This window comes from Lepus europaeus, chromosome 21 (assembly GCF_033115175.1).
Source record: "Lepus europaeus isolate LE1 chromosome 21, mLepTim1.pri, whole genome shotgun sequence".
In the NCBI taxonomy this organism is placed as follows: domain Eukaryota; kingdom Metazoa; phylum Chordata; class Mammalia; order Lagomorpha; family Leporidae; genus Lepus; species Lepus europaeus.
The window spans coordinates 56,454,555-56,466,671 of NC_084847.1; the positions used below are offsets into that span (position 1 = coordinate 56,454,555).

General features: G+C 60.3%; 1 protein-coding gene across 3 annotated transcripts; it reads left to right on the forward strand.

The window, feature by feature from the left end:
* The first annotated feature begins 335 nt into the window (after positions 1–335).
* Positions 336–8,148, forward strand: LOC133750684 (RB-associated KRAB zinc finger protein-like). 3 transcript variants are annotated; one of them, XM_062180332.1, is made up of 6 exons: positions 357–410; positions 605–667; positions 925–964; positions 3,037–3,163; positions 3,312–3,407; positions 6,401–8,148. In XM_062180332.1, exons 3-6 carry the CDS (start codon positions 950–952, stop codon positions 8,101–8,103), a joined length of 1,941 nt encoding a protein of 646 aa, XP_062036316.1. In that variant the 5' UTR covers positions 357–410; positions 605–667; positions 925–949; the 3' UTR covers positions 8,104–8,148. The 3 variants fall into 3 exon arrangements, with proteins under 3 accessions (XP_062036315.1, XP_062036316.1, XP_062036314.1); XM_062180331.1 differs by lacking the exon at positions 605–667 and having other exon boundaries at positions 336–410; XM_062180330.1 differs by lacking the exons at positions 357–410; positions 605–667 and having other exon boundaries at positions 770–964.
* Positions 8,149–12,117: the final 3,969 nt, after the last annotated feature.

Consider the following 12,117-nt stretch of genomic DNA (forward strand, 5'->3'; position numbering starts at 1 on the left):
AACACAGCATGTGTGTGGGGGTCTCCATTTTCAGATTTTTGTAAACATCACTGGGTCAAGACACAGCCAGGGCCGATGCTGCGTGAAGCCAGAGACAGGCTGGAAGTTCCCGTAAAGACGCGCCCTGACTAAGGAGCACTTTGAGTTCAGCGCTCCAGGCGGCCATTACGGCTACACCGGGTAGACACATTCACGACGTTCCCTAAAGCTAGCGGCACACGGATTTCTGGGAAATAGAGGCCGGCGACTCGCCTTAGGACCCTGGGAAGCAACTTCCGGTGCCCTCCTGCGCACGCGCAGCCCCCTCCCGACGGGTGCGTGTCCACGCATGCGCGCCGCCGCCGCGCTGCCCTCGCTTCCTGTCCGTCCCCGAGTCGCTTCTCGCACTGCTCCTCAGAGTTTGGCCTCCGGTGGGCGACAGTCGCCGGGCCTGCGGGGTTGGGGGCTGGCCGGGCGGGCGCGGGGCGGAGGCTCCGGCGGGGACCTCGGAGCGCGAGCCCGGGGGCCCGGGGGTCCGGGCGGGCAGAGGGGCGGCGGGCCCCGGGAGCCCAGGGGACGCAGGTCGGGCCCCGGGAGCGACGCTCCGCTCCAGTTTGTCCCGCAGGCTCGGACCGGGCCCCGCAGGGCGCCTGCGACGACAGCGCCCGCCCGCGGAGCCCCCGGCGGGGTAGGCGGGGGTCCCGGGGCCGGGGGGTCGCTTCCGGGGCGGGCTGCACCTGCACCTGCCTGGTGCCGGGTGGGGGGCCCGTGGGCCGGGCAGCACCGCCCGCTCGCCGCCTTTTTGTGTCGTATTTAACGTTTGCACCTGTTTGGGAAAGTCCGTGTGGGTTCGCGCCCGATGGTGAGGGTCGGTGCGTCTCCCGGTGCGGCTTCCCCTCTCTGGGCATTGACCCGCGAGCTCAGCGCCGGCCTCTCCTCCCCCAGGCTCACCGGCTGCAGGCTGCACGAGATGAACACGGCGCAGGTGAGCCGCCCACTTCCTGCGTGTCTTCGCGCGTTTGCAGTGCGTCGTTGTGTGTGCTGTAGGGCGCCCTGGTTTGCAAAGACAGCATCGCTTGAAAAGCGGCTCCGGGGGGGGGGGGCTGCGGAGCTTGGGCGGGGGCGTGGGCGGTGTGGTCCTTAGGGCCAGGGCTGCAGCCCTGCCTCTGATGTGCATCCACAGCCCCGCGCGAGCATTGGCCGGGGGAAGAGGCACTGTTGCTCTTGGTCAGCTTTAACAAGACTTCCAGGGCCCGGACGCCTCTGTTGGCTGCAGCCGCTGGAATAGCGGGTGGTCTTGAACAGCGACAGACGGTGTGTCCTTGTCACACATGGCTCTGCCTTGTGTGGCACAGAGCCTGCCGCCCCGGGAGAAGCCGGCACAGAGAATTTTCAGGGACTGAGATATTGTGATCTAAGCAGACATTTTTTTATGTTTACCTTTTTTTAAAAAAAATTAATTAATTTGAAGAAGTTAGAGAGACGTAGAGACAGAGAGAGGTCTTCCATCTGCTGGTTCACTCCCCAGTTGGCTGCAACGGCTGGAGCTGCACCGAGCCAGGAGCCAGGAGCCTCTTCTGGGTCTCCCATGCCGGTGCAGGGGCCCAAGCACTTGGGCCATCTTCTACTGCTTTCCCAGGCCGCAGCAGAGAGCTGGATTGGAAGTGGAGCAGCCGGGACTTGAACTGGTGGTGCCCATATGGGATGCCGGCGCTTCAGGCCAGGGCTTTTACCCGCTACGCCACAGTGCCGGCCGCTGTGTTTACCTTTTAATCCAGGTATAAAACCTGGCCCGTGGGGCAGTGACCGTCTGTTTGCTGTGTGCTTGGGCTGCATGGTAGATGATCTGAAGAGGCGTCCTCCCGCGTCTTGCCCGTGTTCCCGCTCTCAGCCTCGGTTCTTGTGCTTCCCTGGACTGGTGATTTGGCTGTGGTCAGCTGTGTGCGGCTCTTCCGGCACCTCACGGACCTGCTCTGACCCCTGCTGGCCTCACGTTCCTGTGGGGTTCAGGGAGCTTCTTGACTTTGAAGGAAATCCATCTCTCTATGTCTTCTTTTAAATGTATTCATTTATTTTATGTGTTTGCGTAGAGCGAGCAAGCAAGCTTCCATCCCTGGGTTCACGCCCCGTGTGCCTAGGACATCCAGGGTGGGGCCAGGCCAAAACTGGGAGCTGATGGCCTAGGAAAGCAGTAGAAGATGGCCCAAGTGCTTGGCTCTGCACCTGCTTGGGAGACTAGGAGGAAGCTCCTGGCTTTGGATCGGCAAAGCTCCGGCTGTTGTGGCCATTTAGGGAGTGAACCAGCAGATGGAAGACCTCTCTCCCTCTTTCCCTCTCTCTCTCTCTCTCCCCCTCTCTCCCCTTCTCCCCCTCTCCCCCTCTCCCCCTCTCTCTCTTTCCCTCCCTCTCTCTTTCCTTCTCTCTCCTTTTCTCCTCCCTTCTCTCTTTAACTCTGCATTGCAAATAAATAAAAGCTTTTTTTAAAAAAAAAAAAAAAGCCCATGTCCAGTACGGATGCCGTTGACTGCGTGTCCTGGTGCAGCCTGGGTGGCACCTGTGTCCTGCCTCCCCACCTTGTCTACTGCTTGTCCTGGACAGGTGCTTCCTGTGGGCACAGTGAGGGTGCACCCTCATCACAGAGGTTCAAGTTGTGCACCTCCTGTGTGCCAGGCTGTGGTGCCGTGGCCAGGGCAGTAGCCAGCTGTGAGGGGTGGCCGGGGACCTTGGCATCGCATTCCAGCCTTGGGACCGGAGAACCCGCGGCTCCTCTCCTGGGAGTTAGGTTACCCGAGCCTGTGCAGGCTGGTCACCTGTGGGCGTCCCGCCGGGCACTGCCTGGCTCGCACCAAGCTGGAGCGCCGGTGGCTTTGTCTGTCTGTGTCCGGCACCGGGAAGAGCGCCGAGGCGGAGTTCTGGCGGGCAGGGTGTCTGTTCACCTTCGCCCTCTGTAACACGAATCGGGACAGTGCGGACGGCCGCCCACCCAGCGAGCCTGGCCACATCCTGTCCCTGTGCGCCACTCCCCATCCCCCACTTCCCACCTCGGTGCCGTTGCAGGGGCCAGTGTCGTTCAAGGACGTGGCCGTGGGCTTCACACAGGAGGAGTGGCGGCAGCTGGAGCCGGCGCAGAGGCGGACGTACCGGGAGGTGATGCTGGAGAACTACAGCCACCTCGTGGCCGTGGGTGAGGACGCGGCCGGGCGCTGTCTGAGGAGGGCCCCGGGGTGAGGACGCGGCCGGGCGCTGTCTGATGAGGGCCTTGGGGACTTCGTGGGCTCAGGACAGCGCCGTCTTAGGCACCCTGACCCGAGGCCTCCGCTTCTCGCAAACAGGCGGTGACATCTCCAAACCACGCGTGATCGTGAAGTTGGAGCAGGGGGAGGAGCCGTGGGTGCCGGAAGGCGAGCTGCCGTGTCGGAGCCGTGCGGGTGAGTCCCTGGGGCGCTTGGGGTGCAGGGATGAGCGGGACACCCCGGGCCACACCTCCCCACGCCCCCGCGTGGTCTACGGCGGTGGAGATTTTCCGTTCTTAGCAGTGCCGGGGACCCGTTCAGTCCGTGACCTGTTCGCGCTGTTGCAGGATACTTGTTTTGTTTTCAGGCCATAGCAGAGAGCAGGGTCAGAAGTGGAGCAGCCGGGTCTCAAACCCGTGCCCGTGTGGGATGCCGGCGCTTCAGGCCAGGGCTTTAACTCATTGTACCACAGCACCGGCCTCTATTTTGTTTATTTGAAAGGCAGAGGGAAAGAAATCTTCCATCTCCTGGTTCACTCCCCAGATGGCTGGATCAGGCCAGCGTGAGGAGCCAGGAACTCCATCCGGGTCTCCCACGTGGGTGGCAGGGCCACGCTCTTGAGGCATCTGCTGTCTTCCGAGCTGCATCGGCAGGGAGCCGGATCCGCAGCAGAGCAGCCGGGACTCGAACCGTTGCTCAGTAGGGGATGCTGGCGTGGCAGGCGGTGGCTGAACCCGCCGGGGGCTTGCCGCGGACTTCCGAGCGCACCTCACCCCTCTAGCCTGAGTTTTGTGGGCTGTTTGGCGGCGGCACAGGGATGGCCCGCTCCCGTGTCTCTCTCAGTGCCTGTGGGCCTGCCTCCTGCCCACATCCGCCTGTGCCGGTCTCCTCCCAGATTGTGTCTCTCTGAAGGCCTCACAGGTTGTCCGTGCGTTCTCCCTCTCCTGCCATCGGTGTGAGACTCCGGTCTGCACACCGCCAGGTTTGGTGCTCGGCGGCCTGCCGTGGCCACGATGAGCCCGACTGTTCTGTGCCTCCAGGCCCGGCGACGAGGCCCCGTGAACACCCTGTTTCCTCAGGCTCGCGTCCCCCTTCCTCCGGCCCCCCTGGGTGATCACTGCCCCCGCGTCGTGTGCGCTTTGCGTGCCCAGGGAGCCTTGCCCCCCTCCTGCCCTTTCATCCAGTCGTTTGGCTTTAAATTGTGGTTAAAAAAAAAGTGCAACCTGGAGCTGGCATGTGACACAGCAATCAGGTTGTTGCTTGTGACACCTGTGTCACACACTGGGGTGCCCGGTTCCCATCCTGGCCGCTCACTTGTGATAGAGTTCCCAGGAGGCAGCAGGAGGTGGCTCAGGTGCTGGGGTCCCTGCCACCCACAGGGGTGCCCTGGGTGTTCCGGGCTCCTGGCTTTGGCTGTTGGAGGGGTTTGGGGAGGGAGCCAGTACATGGGAGGTCTCTGTGTCGGTGCCTCTCCAATAAAAACCTAAAGGAAAATTTAAAAATCATAAACACACGTAACTTCCCACCTCGACTGTTCCAGTGTGTGGCTCAGTGTTAACGCGATTCCTTGTGTAGTAGATCGTCAGAGCCTTCACCTTTCTACTTGAGCCCGGAAGTTTCAGCTTGTGGCTGTCGCCCTCATTGTTCACCGCCTCGGTCCCTTCCTCCGCTCTCTGCTCGGTGACTGCGGGGCCGGGGCGGGGCTCCGCGCCGAGACTCCTCTGTGATCCCGCTGAGTGGGCAGGCCTCCGTGGAATGAGGCAGGCTGCTGTGGGCTTGTCCCCGCGGAGCCAGCTCAGCGCAGACGGCCGTGTTTCCTGCCGAGGAGGCGCAGGTGGCGAGCCTTGGGTTGAGGGACAGTGACGGGGAGAGCTGGGAGCCCCGAGCACCTGTGTGGTTCATAAGGGGAGCCGCTGTTCTCGTGTGTACTCAGAGAGACTTGGAGCGGGCGGAACCTTCCTGGGGCGTGGGTCGGTCGGGAGATGAGGGCCTGGTGTAGTCACCTTCCCTGGGCACTTGTGTCCGACATACGTTATACCCCCGTGTGTTAGAGCCGTGCTGAAGTGGAGGGGAGAGCGTGTCGGGGACCCGGGAAGTTTGCTCAGTGGTGCAGAGCCGCCCGTCAGCAAGGCTGGCCATCAACTCCAGGGTCAGTGGGAGTTGTCGGCTTGCGCGTGCCCCGTGGTACAGGTCTGCGAGGGCAGTGCTGTGAGCATCCTGCTTGTACTGGTGGTCCTACATGTCGGCACCGTCGGCATTGCACTGGGGGTCAGTGGGTGCGAGCAGCCGGCGGTGATCCAGGGTCCAGACGGGAGAGGCTCAGGTCGCAGGGGTGGCGCTGGGTGTTTGATAGCTCCCGGCAGGGCGGCGCTCTTGTTGGTGTTGAAGGTGAGTGAGGGCGCTGTGATGGGCTCGGGCTGGGTGTAGGAGGGGTCAGTTCAGAGTGGAAAGTCTCGTGCGGTCAGCGAATGAGCATCCACACTGTGGCTGGTTCTTCCCTGGGACCCACTGCAGAGGGGTGGCACCGTGGCATGGGGAAGCCGCTGGTGCCGGGCCCTGCGAGGAGAGTACTGGAGCTGCTCAACCTTCAGGCTCCTAGACGCCGTGTGACCTGGTGCAGCTGGGAGCTGCGGAACCGGCCGGCCTCGCAGTTTGCGTTAGCACAAAATATGGCCGCTGCCCCTCCACCATCTGGCCCTGTTCTAGACGCATCGCCCGGTCTGTTCCACTTCTGCGTTGTGTGTGTGTGTGCCTGTTTCTCTCCCCCAGGAGGTGGGTGAGGGTCTGAGCAGGAGGATGAGGGGCCTGCAGTTGGGTTTACGCCCAGAGGGAGACCAGGACCGTGGGAAGGTCTGGGCTGAGGGGAGCCCTTGCTGTAGGCGTGGCCCACAGAGCTGCCTGGCCCTGGTGGAAGTGACCTGTGAGAGGCCCCCAGGACATCCAGGAAGATGCCCGTGCGTTTCAGCGGGCTTTGCACTGCAGTGAACCATACCTCCCTCCTCCACACACTTCTGCACTTGTCTGTTACCAAGGGTGTTTGTGTGTGGTGTGAGTTCGCGTCCCCCTTCCCCTGCTGCCGGGTCTTGGCCCATCCTCTCCGTTCCGGCGGAGCCTGGCCTGACCCCGGATCTGCCCTGGGCGTGCGTGCTTCCAGGCTCACGAGGTCATTTCATTTTTTTCCTTTTTAGAAGAGGCCTGGAAGGCTGGTGCCCCGGCAGAGAGAGTCCCAGTGGCGGGGGGCGCCCGCAGCGCGCGCCTGCCGGGAGAGGCGGAGAGCGCGGCTGGTGGGGCTCCCGGCAGAAGCAGCGACCCGGCCCCCTCGAGCGTGGCGGGCCGCGAGCGCATCTCCTGCGGAGAGGACTTCGAGTCCACCTCGGAATTAATCAGCAGCGACGGCCGCTACGCGGGAGTGCGCCCGGGCGCGTGCGAGGGCCGTGAGAGTGTCTGTGCCGGCGGCGGCGCGCCCTGGGCCACCCGTGTATCCAAGGAGGACCGCGTCCTGCAGGGAGGTGGCCTCTTGGAGAAGCCCTTCGAGTACTTGGGAGCCCTGGACGGTGACGCTGTGTTCCTGACGCACGGGAGGGCGTGCGCGGTGCAGAAGGTGGGCGCGTGGGGCGGCGCCGGCGCGGACATGCTCGGCGTGCGTGGCTTCGGCGCGTTCCCGCGGGCGCCGGCCGAGGGGAAGCCCTTCGAGTGCGCCGAGTGCGGGAAGTCCTTCTGCAAGAAGTCCAAGTTCATCATCCACCAGCGGGCGCACACGGGCGAGAAGCCGTATGCGTGCGGCGTGTGCGGCAAGCGCTTCAGCCAGAAGGGCACGCTCACGGTGCACCGCAGGTCGCACCTGCAGGAGAAGCCCTACAAGTGCGTGGAGTGCGGCAAGACCTTCTGCCAGAAACTGCACCTCACGCAGCACCTGCGCACGCACTCGGGGGAGAAGCCCTACGCCTGCAGCCAGTGCGGCAAGACCTTCTGCCAGAAGACGCACCTCACGCTGCACCTGCGCAACCACTCGGGGGAGCGGCCCTACCCGTGCGGCGAGTGCGGCAAGTCCTTCTCCCGCCGCTCGGCGCTCAGCGACCACCAGCGCACGCACACGGGCGAGAAGCTGTACCAGTGCGAGCAGTGCGGCAAGGCCTACTACCGCAAGTCCACGCTCATCACGCACCAGCGCACGCACACGGGCGAGAAGCCCTACGCGTGCAGCGAGTGCGGCAAGCGCTTCTCGCGCGTGTCCTACCTCACCATCCACTACCGCAGCCACCTGGAGGAGAAGCCGTACGCGTGCGCCGAGTGCGGCAAGACCTTCAACCTGAGCTCGGCCTTCCTCAGGCACCAGAAGCTGCACGCCGAGGGCCGGGCGCCCGAGTGCGGCGCGTGCGGGCGGCCCTGCTCCGAGCCGGCGTGCGGCGGCGCGCTCCGCGGGGCGCACGTGGAGGAGAAGCCGTACGGGTGCCGCGAGTGCGGCAAGAGCTTCTCGCACAACTCCTCGCTCTTCCGGCACCAGCGAGTGCACACGGGCGAGAAGCCCTTCGAGTGCCACCAGTGCGGCAAGTTCTTCTCGCAGAAGTCCTACCTCACCATCCACCACCGCATCCACTCGGGCGAGAAGCCGTACGCCTGCAGCGCCTGCGGCAAGGTCTTCTCGCGCATGTCCAACCTCACGGTGCACTACCGCAGCCACTCGGGCGAGAAGCCCTACGAGTGCAGCGCCTGCGGCAAGGTCTTCTCGCAGAAGTCCTACCTCACCGTGCACTACCGCACGCACTCGGGCGAGAAGCCGTACGCGTGCGCCGAGTGCGGGAAGAGGTTCCACCACCGCTCCGCCTTCAACAGCCATCGGCGGATCCACGGGCGCGGGAGCGCGAGCGGGCTTGCCGCGGGAGGCCTGTGAAGGCGGCACCCACGCGGGGTCCAGCAGGGTCCGGGTCCCGGGGGAGCGGCGCCCTGCCCTGGGTTTCCCTCGGTCCGGCCTTGCACGGAGAACGCAGTGGGACGTGGGGTCCAGCAGGGTCCGGGTCCCGGGGGAGTGGTGCCCTGCACTCGGTTTGCCTCGATCTGGTCCTGTTGGGAGAATGACGCGGGATGAGGGGCCCAGCAGGGTCCAGGTCCCGGGGGAGCGGTGTCTGTGCGCCGGGTTCGCCTTAGTCCGGCCTTGCACAGAGAGCGCCGCGGGTGCCTCAGCTCGCTGGACACGAGATAGTTTATACAGAAAATAAGATTTATAGATATTTAATATTTATTTTGGATTCCGATTGTATTTCCGAATCAGGGACTCCAGGCCAGGTCTGTCCGTTTGATGAATGTTCAGAGGATATTGTCTCGGCAGCGTTCATGCTAAAAGCCATATTTCTGACGTGACGTGGGACAGGCACAGGAGAGCGCAGAGCTGTCACTGTCACTAAGCCTTTGTTCCGAAGCCGTGGGGCGCTGGGTGTGCGCGTGGCGGCGTTCGATGGATCCGGCACGTCCCATGTCCTTGAATGCAGCCCCTCTGTAACTATGCAATTCGCCGCAAGTTGGGGTTTGAGTGATGTGGGGGGAGGCAGTATTCTTGCTCGACTGCTGGGCGCAACAGGCACTCACGGGGTTCGTGCTGAGGTAGGGCTTGATAAATAGGGAAACGTAATTGTCTGGGTCGGAAGTTGCCAAGTGGGTTTCCAGTGGACGACTCATCAGTCGAGGCAGTGGTTTCTGTGACGTTTCAACTTCGCCTGAGCAAAAAAAAGATTTTTAAAAATTTAAAAATACTATTTTGATAAACAGCGTAATCTGGAATTGTGTACGTCTGTTTTGGTGAATGAGAACAGGTGTACTGTTTACACTCGCCAAGCTGCCCCCAACTCTCGCCCACGCTCGTTTTTAAACCATAGGCTTGAGCATACAAAGTGCCAGCATCCCACAACTCCGGAATCTCATGCGGAGTTTTATTTTCTATACATGCCATGTTATTCTGTTCTTTGCCCCTTCTGCCCGGTAGTTTGGATCACACTAATCCGTTTCTAGAAGACTCTTGGGTTGATGAACTACGCCTCGCTTCTCAGTTCTTGCCGGGAGAGCTTGGACTCCGACCATTTCTTCTCACAACATAGAGCTGGTGAATCCCGCTGAGGCCCAGGCGGTATCCCCAGTTCCATTCTTCCTGCAAATGGAATCGTCACCTCCCTTACCCTGGTGGGGCACATTCCACACCCCTGAGGGACATCTGAGCCGTGGGTGGTACTGAACTGTCTTTTTCCCAAGATTGATTTATTTGAAAGGTAGAATTAGAGAATGAGGCAGAGAGATCATCCATCCACTGGTTTGTCCCCAAGTGCTCACAACAGCTAGGGCTGTGCCAAGCTGAAGCTAGGAGCTTCTTCCGGTCTCATGTGGCTGCAGGGGCTGAGGGACTTGGGCCGTTGCTGGTGCTTCTCCGGGTGCATTAGCAGGAGCTGGACGGGAGATGGAGCAGCCGGTGCTGGAACTGGCAACTGTATGGGATGCTGATGCTGCGGTCTGTGGCTTCACCCGCTATGCCACAGCCCCAGCCCCTGGACTGTACTTGTACAGAGCCTCCACGGTCCATCTGATGACCAAGATGGCGCCCCTGTGGCTGGTAGGTAGGCAGCAGGCGTAGTGTGGACATGCCGCACCCCCGGGGCTTCGTGCCCCTGGTGGGGTGGGCCCAGCTTCACCCTGCTACTCAGAAGGATGTGCAGTTTTGTTTTTAAGTTCTGTATTCATCATATATTTTATTTAAAAAAGATTGATGTATTTTAAAAGCAGAAAGAGAAGGTGAGAGAACAATTTTCCATCCACTGGTTCACTCCCTAAATGGCTGCATCGACCAGGGCTGGGCCAGGCCAGCACCAGGAGCCAAGGGCTTCTTCCTGGTCTCCCAGGTGGGTGCAGGGTGCAGGGGTCTTCTGCTGCTTTCTCAGTCAAGTCAGTAGGAAGCTGGATCAGAAGTGGAGCAGTTGGGACTCGAACTGGCACCCATGTGGGATACGGGCATTGCACATAGAGGCTTCACCCGCTGTACCACAGCACAGTTTTAAACTGATAATGGCTTCTGGGATTTTCCATCTAATATTTTCACAGCACGGTTGACCACACGTAACTGAAACTGGACAAGGAGACATGACTGCAGCTTGTCTGGGATGGCCTTGACCCAATCCTGGCCAAAACAAAACAGGTTTGTTCTAGAAAAGGACAAAGCAGGGATCAGAGGGGTCTGAACCCCGCGAATGCATGGGCAGTTAAATACTCAAAACTCTGTCACAGATGAGCTATGGAGAGAAAAGAAGTCCAATGGGCAGGAAGTTTGTGTGGCAGAATCACGTCCTTTTATGAGCTTGACAAATGCAGGGAACTCTTTATTGATCACAGAGCAGCAAGCCGCACGAACAGTGTCCTAGTAATGGTGGAGTGTTGAGAGATCCTCCGGAGACGACACAGGCGAGGCCATCCCACTCGGCTCACTTGGTGCGGCACGGTGCCGAAGGACGGCCAGGAAGACAAAGGGCGCGAGACTGGGAGAGAGGCAAGTCTGCATCGGAGACCCTTTGGCCGGAGCCTATTCTGAGGACTACACAGAGAATGAGACTTTGTGTGTGAACTTAGTGTATCCCTGCACACACGGCCACTCTGCAGCCTTATATATATATATATATATATATATATATATATATATATATATATATATATACACACATACATACATACATACATACATACACACACACCAGCAAAAACAAAAAATAGGAGATGTTGACTTTTTCAGAGCAATACCACTTACAAACATCCTCAAGTGCCTGGGAAGAAAACTAATATTTCTAGGAACTGTATCCAGAAAGATTACAAAGCAGAGGGCTAGCTCTTGGTCATGGAATCCAGGACAGTTTGAAAAAATGCCGTTTTCCCCAGGGTTAATCCATATCATCCGTGCAATCTCAAGATCCCACTGAATCCTTCAATGGGCATTAACAGGCTAATCCTAAAACTCGTCTCAACATTCCAAAGAGGAGCGACGTTCTCATAGAACAGACACAGCCCCGGAGTTTGCGTTCTCAGACACGTGGTGTGGCCGTGGCCGTGGCGGGAAGGTACACAGTGTGGAGCAGAATAGGGGTCCCCGGAGGAGCCCCGTGTGTGCAGTCAGCAAGCGCAGGGAGCAACACAGTGCTGCTTGTGATAAATGGGTTGTGTAACGGAGCTGCTTAGGTTAGTAGGGAAGTCAGCCGAACGCAGATACAGAAAACAAAGCTTAGCAAAGGAGCGCTAGGGAACTGTGTAACCTCAGTGGACAGGCTGCTTGAGCCAGACCTGCAGAGCCCTGAACCATAAAACAATCGAGTGTAACAGGAACCCACCGAAGGGGAAGAGACTTGCAGTTCATGGACGTGGCAACAGTGTTCAGTGTAGATGACTGCTCGGTGAGGGCCGGATGGTCCGTACTGGGGGCTCTGTGTGCCGCAGGGCTCAGCTTGGGTGTCGTGGGGCGAAAGCTGGCCACTGCAGTGCGTGAGCAGGGAAGCCCCGCTGTTGCCCGCGGTGGCTGGCGCCCAGGCACAGGTGACAGTCTGCATTTTGCGTGCAGCCAATGGTTTTCTGGCCCCTGGCCAGTGGTACATGAACAACACCTGCCAATCAACAGGCAGGGGGAATGGGCAATGGACGTGGCTATCCCCTTCACAACAAAGCATACCAGTGGTTGGGGGACTCCCAATTGAAGGGCAGTGTTTCAGTTCTACCCATCCTCTGATAGAGTTAAGCTGAGTAACCCAGCATCGAGTTTGGCAAGGGTTTGAGCAACAGGATCCAACTGCACGGCTGGGACTGCCCAACGAGAAAACCGTCTTGGGGAGCTGAGCCCGTGTATGCCCAGACGTAGTGGAGGTGCACGCGTGTGTCCACCAGGGGCAAC